This window comes from Rhincodon typus, chromosome 6, assembly GCF_021869965.1.
Source record: "Rhincodon typus isolate 14 chromosome 6, sRhiTyp1.1, whole genome shotgun sequence".
Classification (NCBI taxonomy): Eukaryota; Metazoa; Chordata; class Chondrichthyes; order Orectolobiformes; family Rhincodontidae; genus Rhincodon; species Rhincodon typus.
The window spans coordinates 106,704,299-106,720,561 of record NC_063337.1 but is presented as its reverse complement, the minus strand read 5'-3'; the positions used below and the strand labels follow the sequence as shown (position 1 = coordinate 106,720,561).

Genomic DNA, 16,263 nt, shown 5'->3' with positions numbered 1-16,263 from the left:
CCCTTCTTCATTTCTGAAGAAGGGTCTAGGCCCGAAACATCAGCTTTCCTGCTCCTCTGATGCTGCTCGGCCTGCTGTGTTCATCCAGCTCTACACCTTGTTATCTCAGATTCTCCAGCATCGGCAGTTCCTACTATCTCTCCCCAGAACGTTACCTGGGATTCTAGATTAACAGTCCAGCGATAATACTGCTAGGCCATTGCCTCTCCCAGTGTTTCAAACAACTGCTCCTCAATAACTACTCCAAAATAACTTGCAAACTAAATCAGCAAGTCAAAATTGAGTCTTTGGATGCATTAATTTGGGACATGACATGTGATAAGTATAACGTACCTGGGAAGAAAGAGGTGACTGAGTCTGCAGGCTGCGCGATTTGGCCCGTAGAAAGTTGGAGAACACTTACACTGCAACCTGAGCAGACCTGCCCTTCTGTCAGTACACTACCATGGCTTTGTTGGGTAACTTGGTGCATGATCTGGCCTTTTGGGCTCTGCGGATCTTGGTTATACCCTCTCTTACTGTGCTGAGACAAGCATGTGTTCGTCTGCATGGGGGAGTACCCTAACCAGCATTTCCACTGCCAGCTTCTCCATTGAAAAGATATCATCCACCTTTCAGGTGTGGAACTTCAAAGTTTCTTGTGCCAGTATGGAGTTATTAAAAGTACTGTTTATTGTGTTGCAGGAGGAAGTTTGTGAAAAAAGAGTGGTGTCGGAACTTGACAACGTGATCAGAGGTGTTAAAAGGTCTGCATGATATAAATGCACACATCTTTCAGCTGTTTGGGGGGTTTACTGAGGCACCGACTGAATCTCCAGAATTTGCTGCACAATTCATACCACTTGCCATTCGCATTTTCACATAAATGATCTCACTCTCAGCCTCCCGCTATTAGTAAAGCGTTGCTGGATTTGCATGTTAATTGACCATTAAACTTGCCGCAGTAAATTTGTTTTCATAATTAACAGCACAAACCCCTTTCTAGCATGTGATAATTTGATTTGTTGAGTTTTATTCCTGCCTTTTTAAAATTTTCCCCATGATGTTAAAAATTGTAAATTTCACAAAGGCCTGTTATTCCTGCCACACTTTCTAAGCTGTCATTTCTAGCAATTTACAATGTATATGTTGAAGAGTGAAGGTAAGAGTCTAACAAGCTGTGTGCATACTGTAGCAGGATTTCACCCATGCATTTTGCTTGATTTGAAAACAAATTCTACACAAACCATATTTGTTGTCTGAGCAAAATGCATTAGAAAAATGTATTACAACAGACTTAGCGTAAACATACATAAGAATTTGTAACCTGCGAAAAAAACAACATCATTTGTCCTTTGGCCTCTTCTGCAGTATTGAACAGCAGCATCAATATTTGATGTGATACTTGGCCAAGTGGTGTTAACTGCAATTATCCTTGATGACAGTGCAGTCTTGTAGAACCTGTACGACAATGAACAAAGTTGCATCAATGATTAAAGTGTTTGATGGGATAGTTTTTTACTTTTCTGTTGACAGCTGGAGCACTTAGTCATTCATACTTAATAAGCAACTATCTCAATATATTTTCATTTATCTTTATGGGGAAGAATTGCCATGTTTGCTCCTCATAACAAAGGTATAAATATTTTAGTTAGGACCTTCAATCATACATATAGATATAGAATTGTTTCCCTATTAATTAGTCTGTTGCAGAGGAAATAATCAGATTTCATTGCTAATTACTTTGTTTTGAGAATGCTCAGAGAAAGGATATGTGAAAAAAAACAGAAACTTTAACTGTGAGCAATGTCAGCAGAGTAACAAATTATTTGAATATCACAGGTCCATCAGAATCTGAAAATAGTAGTTTGGTAATATAGAATTTGAGTATTGTTGGAAAGTACACGTTTTGTCAAAACGTTTTTGTTTTGCAATCATCAGGACTTTTCACATGAATACCAAATCAAAGAGAAAGCCATCAGTTATGCTTCAGGAGAGGAGACTGCTCATTGGTTGTGAAGTGGACTCTGATTGGTAGACGTGTTGGTATGCAACTATTAATGCTGCATTTTAAACTGAGAAGACGATTTTGTAAGTATAATATTTACCCATTCTTGAAGAACAAAACACGTCTGGTTATTTTAACAGCTGCATCCATGAACACATCTGGATCACACATCAATGATTCCTTAGGAGGAGTCTGGCCTGGTCCTTGTTTCTGAGTCGGGCCTGGTGTTTGAGTTGGCATCTGACCTGGTGATGGAGTAGGATTCTGGCCTGGTCGTTTCTGTGTTGGGCCTGGTGTTTGAGCTACATTCGGGACTGGTGTTTGAGCGGGATCCTGGCCTGGTCTTTGTTTCTGAGTCGGGCCTGGTCGTTGTTTCTGAGTCTGGCCTGGTATTTGAGTAGGAGTCTGGCCTGGTCTTTGTTTCTGAGTCAGGCCTGGTGATGGAGTAGGAGTCTGGCCTGGTCTTTGTTTCTGAGTTGGGCCTGGTGTTTGAGTAGGAGCCTGCCATGGTCTTTGTTTCTGAGTCTGGCCTGGTCTTTGTTTCTGAGTCTGGCCTGGTATTTGAGTAGGAGCCTGCCATTGTCTTTGTTTCTGAGTCTGGCCTGGTCTTTGTTTCTGAGTCGGGCCTGGTCGTTGTTTCTGAGTCTGGCCTGGTGATGAAGTAGGATTCTGGCCTGGTCTTCGTTTCTGAGTCTGGCCTGATTGTTGTTTCTGAATCTGGCCTGGTCTTCGTTTCTGAATCAGGCCTGGTGTTTGAGTTACAGTCGGGCCTGGTGATGAAGTAGGAGTATCGCCTGGTCTTTGTTTCTCAGTATCGCCTGGACTTCGTTTCTGAGTTGGAGTCTGGCCAAGCATTTGTGTGGTCATAACTGGGGGTCCTAAATTTAAAAATATATGATTTTAAATGTGAAATATGTCTGTTACTCAAGAGAGTGTTCTAAAGCTACCTGTACACACATGGTTTCATATGCATTTGTAAATAGTCTGTATAACAGCAAATGAATCTTGTTAATAGTTTAACAGTTGTCAGAACGTTGTTTTCCTCAAGCTCATATTACAATTAGGGCCTGTCTTAAAGAAAAATTACATAAAGAGGAATGTTTGAAAAAAATGGCTTTCTTTGTTCAGGAATAACATATATACCAGACCTTCACTTCTATGGTATTGGCAGATGCAGTATAATTTAGATAAATGCGAGATTATCCTATTTGGTAGCAAATTTCCCTGGAATGTCGAAGGCTGAGGGATGGCCTTATAAGGGTATGGATAGGGTAACTAGACAAGGTCTTTTCCTTGGAGTGGGCGAGTCAAAAATGAGAGGACATAGGTTTAAGGTGATAGGGGAAAGTTTTGAAAGGGACCAAAGGGGCAACTTTTTCACACAGAGGGTGGTCCATGTGTGGAATGAGCTGCCAGAGGAAGTGGTGGAGGCTGGTACAATTACAACATTTAAAAGGCAACTGGGTGGGCATATGATAAGAAGGGTTTAGAGAGATATGGGCCAAATTCTGGCAAATGGGACTAGATTTAACTAGGATATCTGGTTGGCATGGATGAGTTGGATCGAAGGGTCTGTTTCTGAGCTACAGTTCTATGACTGTATAAAAAAGGAAGGCAGATTATTCTCTGGATGGTGATAGTTTGGGAAAGGGGGAGGGGCAATGAGACCTGGCTGTCCTTGTACACCAATCACTGAGAGTACGCATACAGATACAGCAGGTGGTGAAGAAGGTAAATGATATGTTGACCTCACAGAGAGAAGATGTGAGTATAGGAATGTCTTGCTGCAATTGTACAGGGCCATGGTGACATCACATCTGGAGTATTGTGTGCAGTTTTGGTCTCCTTATCTGAGGAAGGATGTTCTGACTGTCAATGGAGTGAAATAAAGGTTTACCATACAGATTCCTGGGATAGCAGGACGGATCTACGAAGAGTGACTGGATTGGTTAGGACTATATTCACTGGAGTTTGAAGATTAAAGGGGATTCCATAGAAACCTATACAATTCTACCAGGACTCGACAGAGTGAATAAATGTTCATGATGGTTGGGGAGCCCAGAACCTGGGCCCACAGTTGAAGGATGTTCCTTCCATTGAGACTTCCTATACTTCTTGTTGCCTCGGGAAAGCAGCCAACATAATCAAAAGCACCAACACCTCCCCCCACCCCCCTCCACCCTGGTTATACTCTCTTCCACCTTATTTCATTGGGCAGAAGACACAAAAGTTTGAGAAAAGTTTGCCTGTGGAATTCTCTGCCACAGAAAGCGGCTGAGGCCAATACATTGAAAGTTTTTAAGGAGTTAGATATATAGATAGTTCTTACAGCTAAAGGGGTCAAAAAATGTGGGGAGGAAATGGAACTAGGTAACTGAGTTGGATGATCAGACATGTTAATATTGAATAGTGAGGCTGGAACAAAGGGCTGAATGGCCTACTCCTGTTTCTATTTTCTGTGTTTCTATGCAGTCCCAAAATGATCATACCACATCATGATTTTAGGCAAACTGTTCACAGCCCAGTATCTGTAAATATTAATTATTTATGTGATAAGCATCAGTCTGACAATTTGGCAGACATTTCTGTGATGCAAGTTTAGGGCAACAATCTGACTTTGCAAGTGCACATGTGGTTTTTGCACCTACCAGTGATGTTGGACACAAACACAGCCTTATAAATAACATGGAATTAAAGGACGATATTATTACAATATAAACCCAATAATTTGGCACACAGATGTAAAGCCGACTGATATTTTAAATTCATTTCAAAAATTGAAAAATTGAAGACGGCACAAGACTTTATCAAAGATGGTTTTGGGAAAGGAAAAATGAATTTTTATATTGTTAATTTAAGAGGAAAATCAGTGTCACATTTTTGTGAAAGAACGTCTATAAGGAACTGGAATTAGATGAGTTGTGTTTTGCTTGTACACAATACTTTGCCACATGCAAAACGGTTAGCATTCTTCTACTCCAGGAGGAATGAAATGGAATTTCCATAGGATTTCTCCACATCACCCTGCGTTATTTAGTGGAAATAATTGCAGAACCCCCAGGAAAATTGTAACATGAAATATTTATGTCGTTACTCCAAAGTTTCCACAGCATCAGTTATGACATTCTAAGAGATCAATAGAACTCCTGCAGAAATTTTACCCTCAAATTTGCAAAACAAGAAGGTAAATTGATTAGAGACCAAAAAAAAACTGCAGATGCTGGAATCCAAGGTAGACAAACAGAAGGCTGGAAGAACGCAGCAGGCCAGGCAGCATCTAGAGGAAAGGAGCAGTCAACATTTCGGGTATTACCCTTATTCAGGACTGGTAAGTTGATACGTGGTCATGTGGAAGAATTAGTTGAGAATGAATTTGACCTGATTTTAAAAATTGAGAGAGAAGTGGAAAAGAAAATTTTATTAAGATATTTTAGACAATAAAGTTGGGAGTTAAAAGTTTCTGTAATCAATAATGAGATAAAAAGACACAAGGTGCAAAAGCTTTGGTAGTCACTGACTGACTTCAGCTCCCAATTAAGCAATCCATTGATTTTTAAATTCTCAAGCTTGTTTACAAATCTCTTGATGGCCTTCCACCTCCAATCTTTCTCATGTCTTCTGGGATGTCTCTACTTCCACAGTTTTGCTTGTTTGGTATTCCTGATTTTAATCTCTCTACAATTAGCTCTCATGCCTTCAACAGTAAAGGTTCTATACTCTGGAATTTCATCTGTAAACTGTTCAACCTTTCTACCTGTCTTTCTTCCTGGACTGGAATTAGAATCTATCACTTTGCCCGAACTTACCTCCCCAATATCCCCTTAAGCAGTAATATGTCAAATTGCATTTGGCAGTGTTTCTGATTACATTAAAGATACCATATAAATATGAGTCAATCTTGTTGTACCGTATAATGACTGGATTCTTTTCACATCATCACTTGGAAGTGTATACCCGTGTGTATCAGCATAGTTATACTTGTGATACATCAAAGCATTTTTATCCTCAGAATGATTGAGCCCCAGACAGTGTCCAATTTCGTGGGCAGCAACAATCAACAAGTTGGTTCCTAAAAAATATTAAAACATTATGTAAAATATCATTATTGGGCAAAATGTTTCATTATTTATTTGCATGATATCTTAGTTCTTTTGTCAATCATGAATGAAATTGATTTTAAAATGACAAATTAAGAAATATACAGCAAAGATACCTCAATCTTTTACTTTTCACTAATATGTTTCCTATAGGTCACAAATTAATATTGTTTCAAAGTTAACTCGTTTCAAATGAACCAGAAACTGAGCAGAGAGGTGAAGGCAAACAGATAGCTGTTTTAATCTACATTCAGTAGAGCTCACAAATCAACCAATACAAAATAATGTAAATTTCAAAATGCCAAACTTCTGAAACAGAGTCCAGAACATTTGACCCTGAGCTTCCTGTTTCCTGCCACAATATCAACACATTGTTAGATACCTTGGGTTTTCCCTTTTCGTGACATGTTCCTTTACTTCCAAATTTGTCTTTGAGTGGAGTCCACTCCTGTCAGCGTCAGGTGATGGAATGTTGTTTTCTTGAGTGGTCACATTGGGTTGTTCTGCCTAGGATTGGTGGCTGTTCATTTTTGATCCAGGAGACCACGTATTTAAAGAACTATTTTGTCAAACCAATCCTGGAGTTGACAATGCTCAAATGCAATGGTCTAGGGACAGGATCTAGTATAAGTGAATTTATTTGATTCCAGTTTTCTGAGAAATAGACAAATGTGTGAAGAATTTCCAGAATGGTCATGAGTTGCAAATGGAAATCCTCCCTTCGGTTCAGAAATTGATCTTTTGACTTTTGCACTTTTGGGCTTCCAATATCTTGGTACTCGATCGATGTTCATCACCAATCAAACAGGTCGATGATCTGTCTAGGAAGCATCAGTACCCACATGAATCGAGTGTCTTGAACAACAATATAATTCAAGAGGTGCCTGTGCTTTGATGTTGAATCTTTTTGAATGGTTTTGTTTGTTGTTCTGCCTGAATAGTGTTTTTATGATAATGCTGAACACATTGTTGTCAGCAGGAGGACATTGTTTGCATTGGCCTCTCTCACTACACCCTTCTCAATTGTTCCATTTCATGTATTAAATCATGGCTAACTCTAACATAAAATCTTTCAGAAGAATGCTTTTTTCCCCCCTTTGTTTGAGATGGCAATGAAGACTACATCAAAATCAGAATAGAGCTTTTTCAAAATGTCTTCATCTGAGTCATTGGTCAGGTGGTCAGCACTAATTATGGTCGTATATTGGTTGTGGTTCTATGTGCAGGTAACGTGCCATGAGCCTTTCATTCATACAATTAGAGATTTCTGGTTGTGCATCTTATATCCTGCATAACAAATTCCCTGGTCATAAAGATTGCACTCCTTTCCTTTGCCATTCTCTGAGTATACATATCCCCAAGTTGTTCTTTCAGCTGCTCCTCCCAGGAACAGTGATGATGTGAATTTAGAACCCTGTAACTCATTTGATACAATTGCAGTTCTTCCTGAATAATCACACGAGAGATTATCCATGAGATTCCAACTTGCAAAACTAAGAACCATCTTTCTTTGACCACAAAGATGGTAACCCCAATGATGTGGTTCCCTGGTCAGTATAAGTTGGAGTAGCCTTTTTACTGGTGCACCCTTTCCATATTCCCCCCCCCCATTTAAGGTAAGCAAAAGTATTGCCAAGAGAACAGCCACTGTGACTCCCCAGCCCCAACACAGGTGACAATGGCCCATATACATCTGTTGCTCTTATGCAGATTATTGACTCATCCCTCCCACTGTCACTGATACTCCATTGCATCAGGGTATGGTCGATGGTCTCTGGCTGAAGCCCACATGAAACCACATTTAATGTGACGACCTTGGGACACACTCATTGGCCACACACTTTGACAGGATGTTGATCAGATTTCAATGACATGTCTAACCGGTGACAATGACTCTGTTCTCATTCTAAACTTCCTTAACATTCAGGCAGTGCTCACTGGCAAAACAGGTGTAGGGTGACCATATGATTTACTCGTTCCATTATGGTAACGCAGCACCTCAAAAAGAAAATCATCCATCATGTACCAGATTCTTGAGCAGTCAAAGATTTTAATTCAAGCTTTTCATTTTCTTCTCTTCCATTTTGGTACTGGTGTTGAAAGGGGAATAAAGTATATAGAAATATCCCCGTAACCCTGCTTTGGATTTCTCACCTCAATTTTACAATTTGTACCAGAGCTGTATTGGGGACAAGATATTAATCCAAACAATCTGATCTGGTTACTGACATGAAGAACAAAGTCTATTAGGTAGCTGGAACTGTGCTAATTGTAAAGTTTTTGTCATATCTCGTCTTTAGCTAATGTTGAAGTTTTTGACAGTACTGATGTTTTGGTCTTTTGCCAATTGTTCTTCATTAGAAGATATTGTTTCTTTCAGATTCTCTTCCAAATTGGTAGTGAGATTGGTTCATGTTCGGAACTTGGATTATCATCTACTGTTTTAGTTCTGATAGTCTCTCAAATTTTAATCAAATTAGCTTTTTAATGGCAATTATCCATTCTTTTCTGATTTCTGAAGGCAGAACTGGTGTGACCTCCCACTTTGTTGTGACATAACGGTACAAGATACAATTGACCAGATGATGTTGTCCAGTAGTTGCACCAAAAATGGTATATTTCAGAATGAAGCAGGGATATCTGCCACCAGTCAGGCTATTCACCACTAAAGAAAACTGGCAAAATTTCAAAGGAATATGTTAAAAATTAATTTTCTTTCCCACCTACTTCCTGTTAGAAATTCTCTCAGTGTCCAGAAATATATTCTTTAATAAGCTTCAACATTTCTTGTTCCTCTCTGCCAGCCTTTGTTCTCCCCCATTTATGCTTGCCTTACCCAGAGCCATACCTTTGTCTTACTGCCAACTCTGCCAGGATTCACACCAGACAAACTGCTAGCATCACAACTGTTCTAATGGTGTTAACTATTCCAGACTGAGGACATTTATACAAGTACATTATGCAAGAACAATCGCCTGTATAAATTGTTGAAGCAAATTCTTGCCTGGGCGTGTCAGTGCTGAACTTCCTGGATCTGCTACACTTTGGAACAGCATTCTGAACTTCATATCCAGTACTTTAATCTAAATTTCTGCCACAATATATTTATTACGAACTCACATTTTCTCTGAATTCATTAGCCCAGTAATTGTGTAAATGGGGGCAAATTATAGAATATGCATTTCTACTGCAGAATCTGACCATTAGAGGCATGGACTGTGAAATATGACCTCCTGGTAAATTAAAGATTCCCTGATAAAGAATCCAGATGCCATCTCCAGCTCTTATAATCTTAGTTTACTTTGTAAGAAAGGAAGATTATTGCTTATGCATAATTCCACAAGAGGTTGCAATGTGTCACCATTTAAAGTTCCGAATCAAATTCACTCCTGCAGCAAATGATCTGTTCCTGACAAAACTCAAAGGTGCAGGAGCAGCAGTAGTGGGTGCTTGCCATTAGCAACTGAATTTATTGAGTTTCAAGGGATGATGAAAAACATTTACCGTTACTTCCTGTTACCCAAGTTTCATCCTCATCAAAATGAGCATCACCTCCAAGGCCTGGCCCAGGGGGAAAGGCATGAGCCAGAACATGACCATGTCCATCAAATGGAAACTCATCACCATGATCTAGAAAGTAATATTAAACAAATCTGTCAGGAGATATTCATTGGCAGCTACAGATAAAAATATGATAACTATTTGTTTGACCATGAAGTAAAAATATTTTGGTAGTAACAGGTAATCCCACTATTGCATGATATTTATTTAATACATTGAGTTTAAGTTCACAGCAGTTGAGCTGGGATTTGAATTTATGGTGTAAATTTTACCCCAGGATTTCCTTTAATCTTGGAAATGAATACAAGCTTCCCTCTATTTGGCTGACACATCTCACATCTCTTTTCACAGCTATCAGGCTGTTAATTGGCTTGTGGAGTAACTTCCACATCCTTCCAAGAGAAAGTCTTGTCTTCTACAATGTCTGGCAAATTAGGTAGCCTGTGGTTGGAAGCAGGGACCGCTGCTCAATCTGCAGTAGTCCTGGGAAAGGCTTTTAACGCAAAGGAATTTGGACAGTGAGGTGAATCCAGTGTTTCACAGGGACCAAGCAGTAAGGCCCTGATGCAAACAGGGACTGACAGGTTAAAGAGGATGATTTCTGGCCGGGAAGGAAAGGGATGTAGGTACCAAGGCAGAAGCACCCACTGCCCAAACCCAGCCAGGAGGTAATGAGAGCAAACACACTGCTCTGGAGGTACAATCCCGGTGCTGTTTGGAGGGAGTCCTTAAGGAATCATTAATTGCCTACTTAAAGTTCCAATTTACTCAGGCCACTCGCACCTCCCTGCTGCTGGAGAACTTGCAGAGGGGGTGTTTGGTGAGGACTGTTAAGGTACAGACCACTGCATGATGTCTAATGGCATCAGTTTCATGTATTAAATTGTTTAATTTTATTGTTTGAGCATACCTCGAGCAGCAAAGGTAATTTGAATGTCTGCTACGGATGTAGTTTTTGTAAATGACAATGCAGTGACGTTACTCCAAAGTTCGAAAGCTCGTCTCAAAACTTCATCCACAACTTTCCGTGGTAAGTCAGTTGTATATTCTCGTACCCTGTATAAAGTCAAAATCAATACATCGCTGTTCTTAAACACTTTGGGGTGAAATAACTGCACATAGGCCGATATCCTATCACCAAGTCATTCATTAATTACACATGCACAGTACTGGGGCTCTGACCAGTCAGCTCAGAGCCAGACCCTAGAATGAGGAGACTCTCTCAATCTCCTGTTTTTTCTTCTTATTTCCTTTTATTCCCCCAAACTACTACTGCACCCAAAGGGGCCCCAGCACTGCTGTTTCGATTTTCCCGACTTCACCCGTGGTTGTGTGTGTAGCGACTCAGTAAAAGGACACAATTGTGCAAGAATCTTATTCTATATTTTCCACCACCAGGAAAACACCATGTGGCTAGAGAAACATTAACAAGCAAAGCCAGATAAGGGCAATGCTTACGTGAAGAAAGTAAAGGAGGAGGGTAGGGGCGAAATCAAATTAAATCCCCAGTTTATATCTGTCAGCCAGGGCTCCCTAATTGGCCTAGTTTAATAACCCCAATCAAAGATTGCATAGTCAGTGAGATCCACATGGCCTTTGTTCCAATCACTACAGCGGATAATGACTATGATCGCATGCAGTTGTTTCTGAGATCAGTTATTACCCTTCACAAAACATCTCACCACATTTTATTTAAAAATTCAGTCAGGACTGTGATCTTTGCTGGCTGGGTCAGCATTAATTGCCTCTTCCTATCTGCCCTGACAAAGTGGGTGGTGAATTGCTTTCTTGTACCACTGCAGTCTATGTGATGCAGGAACTCCCACAGTGTCATTGCGAAGAGAGTTCCAAGGTTGTGCTCCAGCTACACTAAAGGAGCAGCGATACAGAACCAGAGGTCACAGTATGAGGATTCAGGGTAGACCATTTAGGACAGAGATGAGGAGACATTTCTTCACCCAAAGAATGGTGAGCCTGTGGAATTCATTACTACAGGAAATAGTTGATGCCAAAACATTGAATGTATTCAAGATGCGGCTAGGTAAAGCACTTGGGACGAATGAGATCAAAGGTTACAGGGAGAAAGCAGGATTAGGCTGTGTTGAATTGGACGATCAGCCATGATGGTGAAGAATGGCAGAGTAGGCTCGAAGGGCCGAATGGCCTCCTCCTGCTCCTATCTTCTATGTTTCTATGTTTCTATATTCGGGCTCCTTGATGTTACACTCAGGCACATGTCAAGCACTGTCACTATCACAGTCTCAAGCTCACTAGTCCAGTTGTGAAGAAATACATTCATTTTCTCTTCTGATATTAGTTGAGAATGGTACTCATCTTGATTGTGAACTTATACTGTTCCACATACTTCCCATCTATAATGCCCTGCACTTGGGGAAAACCTCCAACACAGTAACTGGCACGTGCAATGGTCAGCTATGAAAATGACAGATACCTTCAGCTATTGCTGAGAAACAACAGCAGCAAAAGCAAATCTCTGAACAATGGTCACCTGACAACCACTGACAGAACTGTCTGTGTCCTACAAAAGGGTTTTAGAACATAAAGCCATAAGAAATAAGAACAGGAGAAGGCTGTTCAATGCTTGAGCCTTCTCTGCCATTCAATAGGATCATGGTTGATCCTTTAATGAAGATCCGTAGCTTGGGTTGGGATTGGAGTTGTTGGTTGGTTCGCCGAGCTGACTGGTTTTCATGCAAATGTTTTGTCTCCCTTCTCGGTGACATTGTCAGTGCTCTGTAGCCTCTGTTGAAGCGCTGTTGTTCTGTCCTGCTGTGAATTTATATGGTCCGGTCTGTCATGGTGGGCAGTCTTGTTTCCGGTTTTGTATCGTACTGGTATGTAGATGGGGTCTATTTCAAAATATTTGTTAATTCCATCAGTGGTTGAAAACCAGGCCTCCAAGAATTCTTGTGCTTGTCTTTGTCTTGCTTGTCCTAATACTGTAACTTTGTCCCAGTCAAATTGATTTCTTTCTATGTCGGTGCGTATTGAAATGAGGGAGAGTTAGTCGTGCCATTTTGCTGCGAGTTGGTGTTCATGTATCCTGGTGGTGAGTTTCCTGCCCGTCTGTCCTATGCAGTGTTTCTCACAGTTGCTGCGTGGTATTTTATATATCATATTTGTCCTGCTCATTGTGGGTATGGGGTCTTTCGTCTTTGAGAGTAACTGGTGAAGTGTGGCTGTTAGTTTGTGTGCTATCCTTATTCCACGAGGTTGTAGGAGTCTTGTTGTCAGTTCAGATCTGTTTCTAACATAGGGTAGGGCAGCCACTGTGTTGGGGCGTACAATGTCTTCTTGGGTGTTGTTTGTTTGCCAGGCATTGGCAGACGAAGCTGTTAGGATAATCATTGTTCGCAAAGACTCCGTATAGGTGTTCCTGTTCGTTTTTGCGCAGCTCTGGGATGTTGCAATGAGTTTAAACAGGCCTTGACACAGCTCTATTTGTGGATATTGGGGTGGTTACTGTTATAATTCAGGATTTGGTCTCTGTGTGTGTAGTTTTTCTGTGTATGCTGGTAAGGAACTCCCCATTGTTCGTTCTTTCCACCATTACGCCTAGAAATGGGAGTTGATTGTATTTCCCTTCTTCCCTGGTGAACTTGATCCCAGTGAATATAGAATACGCTGTTAATAAAGTGGTGTGTTTCTTCTAACTTTGCTCGTTTAACGATCACGAAGGCATCGTCTACATCTCTAACCCATAGTTTAGGCTGGATCTGGGGGAGGGCTGTGTGTTCCAGTCTTTGCATAACAGCTTCCGCTATGAGCCCCCAGATGGGTTTTCCATTAATTTGTTCATATACCTGGCTGTTGAAGACACAGTGTGTGGTAGGGCGTATGTTTAGCAGCTTGCTGATGGTTTCAATGGAGGTTTGTGTTTTCGGATTGTCCAGTAATGTGGCCTGTGTCTCCTTTGCTAGTGTCATGTTGATAGGAGGTGAATAGTGCTGTGCTGTCAAAGGACACCATCATTTTCTCCTTGTCGATTTTTATGTTCCTGATGTTGTCCAGAAATTCCTGTGCATGATTGATCCAGCATTCCTCATGTCCACTTCCCTGCATTTTCCCTGTAACCCCTGATTCTCCTAATAAGGTGTGCCTTCTTGAATTTGTACATTTCTGTCACAGCCTCAGACAGAGATGATGGCTGTCCCATGCAGATCTTAAATGTCATTATCTCGGGCTCAGGCATAGCTGCAACAGATCCTTTCAGATTCAGCAGCAAGAATGAACCATTGATTAAATGAATGTCGTTGTAGTTGTGGACATTTGAGATATCGTTATCACTCCCAGATTGGAGATCAGGTGTAGTCTTTACAAATCAACATCCACCCTTAAAGTTCCAACACTGACAACTTGCCCCAAGGGATTTCTCCACCTTCTGTCAAGCAGACTGCCTTTTAGAAGTTGTAATCATCTAAATGCAAGCATAATCCAACAGTAAGATCATTCTGAGGCTCTGGTTTCTTTGTAGCACTGATTATTTAATATAGGCTCAGATTTCCACCATGCTTGAGGGACTTTTCATTGTGGCAAAAACAAAACAGTGGAATTCCTGAAAAGCCAGGACTCCCATTCTCTCTTGCAAACATTATCTCGGATTTTCACAGCAACAGGTTTTGGGACAGCTTGGAGAGATGGCTGGTCATTTACATAGTCAACTGTCTCCATTTGAATTCCATTTTCAAATCCCCAGTGTCTTGAACATGGAATGCACAGATTAGAGCGGGCCTGTTCCAGTGAGTTTATTTTGTATAAACAGGGTATCCTTTTGAAGAGCTGAGATGCTGTGGGTATGGTACCATTGCATTTTGAGGTAATGATTGGAAGGGAGGGTGTAGATATATGATGCCCTTAGTAGGTCAAATGCAGTTGTGAAGGGCTTTGTCACCCTTTGTGATTTTGAAAAGTGGACAGATACATGGAAACTTATTCAGACTAAATAGTTAAAGAACTATCGTTATAAATAAACTAATTTCAATATTAATAATAGAAAGCAATAATATCAATATAAAACTGTCACACCACTGTCAAAGTACTATTAAATAACTTAGCTGATTGCAGTTTTAGCAAATTAATGTTCCCCAAAAAACCAGAAATTTGCAACTTGCTATATGACTTTGGAGAACTATTTTTCTATCACCTGCCAACCAAAGTGACCAAAATCTGAGCAATTGGAACACAGTTCAGTGACTCTGATTGTACTGAGGCATTGGTTATTTGATATCATTTTCTGGATTATGAAAAGGCTGGTTAAGCTGTATTCAATCAATCTTTCCAACTGAGGTTATTGGAAAATGAATCAATATAATAACTAAATAATGGGTAAATAATGTGTTCAATCGAGATGGTTCCTGTAAGGCTATACGATGTTACTGAATGAACAGGGCATGACACTTCAGCAAAATCTGTACCTGTAGGTGATGTTATGCTTTTGAAATATGTGTTGATGTGGAATCACCTTGATGTGTTTGGTGGCAGTGACACCACATCGAGGGCCTTCATGTAAGTCCATTGTCCCATTGACCAGGTTTCCAGTTACTTTAAGATGATACATTTTCTGTGTTTCCTACATGTAAGGGAAAAGTTAATTGCAAATGATGTTAATTCATTCCCATTCCTTTAAAATCATTTAGAACTCAAGTTCCTTTACAAAAGAGAAGCTATTTGTGACTTTTGAAAGGGGGTTTTTGGAAATTTAATATTGTTAGTGGATCATTTCAGATGAACATTCATTTTCTACTTTCCATTAAAGGAGAATCTACTTGCCTCATTGTTATATCATCTACTTAAATGGACACGATTGTTTTAAGATTATTTTGTTTGTTCCTGGGATGGGGTGTCACTGGCTTGGCCAGTATTCACCGCTCGTTCTGAATTGGTTGAGAAGCTGGTAGTGAGCTGTCTTCCTGAGCTGGTGCAGTCCTTGGGGTGTAGGAATACCACAATTCTGCTAGGAAAGAGGTTCCAGTATTTTGACCTAAGGAAGGTAAAGCAGCTGCAATATATTTTGAAGTCATGCTGATGTGTACCTTGGATGGGAAGATACAGGGGGTGGTGTTCACATGTACCGGTTGCTCTTGTCCTTCTGAGTGGTAAAGGTCACAGGTTTGAAAGGACTTGTCCTAGTAGTTTTGATAAGGTACTGCAGTGTATTTTGCAACGGTGCACACAGTTATCACTGTGTTGGTAATGAATTCAATGAGTGTTGAAGGTGTTTTGTCCTGGACAGTGCCAAGTTTCTTGAGTATTGTTGGAAATGCACAGATCCAGGCAAGTGGGGAGTATTTCATCACACTCCTGACTTTTAAATGTGCTGGGAAACCCCCGTTGTTGAGGATGGAGATATTTGTGGATCCACCAACTCCTTGCTAGTTGTTTAATTGCTCACCACCATTCACAACTGGCTGTGAGAGGATAACAGAACCTAGATTCGATCCATTGGTGTGGGATTGGCAGCTCTATTTATTGTAGGCTAATTTCACTCTTTGCCTGTGTCCTGTGCTGCTGTGTGGCAGCCTCACCAGGTTGACACCTCGTTTCTAGGTATGAGACAACAAGGTGCAGGGCTGGATGAACACAGCAGGCCAAGCAGCA

General features: G+C 40.6%; 1 protein-coding gene across 2 annotated transcripts in view; it reads right to left on the bottom strand.

Annotated features, from left to right (window-relative positions):
* The window catches only part of LOC109923153 (macrophage metalloelastase-like), a 39,093-nt gene that overhangs the window by 9,169 nt on the left and 13,661 nt on the right, over positions 1–16,263 (bottom strand). Inside the window, exons 2-7 of one of the 2 annotated variants that reach the window (XM_048598221.1) lie at positions 15,081–15,235; positions 10,556–10,701; positions 9,589–9,714; positions 5,895–6,056; positions 2,088–2,865; positions 1,307–1,440 (exon numbers count right to left, since the gene is read on the bottom strand). In XM_048598221.1, coding sequence (XP_048454178.1) covers positions 1,307–1,440; positions 2,088–2,865; positions 5,895–6,056; positions 9,589–9,714; positions 10,556–10,701; positions 15,081–15,235 — 1,501 coding nt within the window. Of the gene's footprint in view, positions 1–1,306; positions 1,441–2,087; positions 2,866–5,894; positions 6,057–9,588; positions 9,715–10,555; positions 10,702–15,080; positions 15,236–16,263 lie in introns of those variants that run through there. The other variant, XM_048598222.1, reaches the window with a different exon arrangement.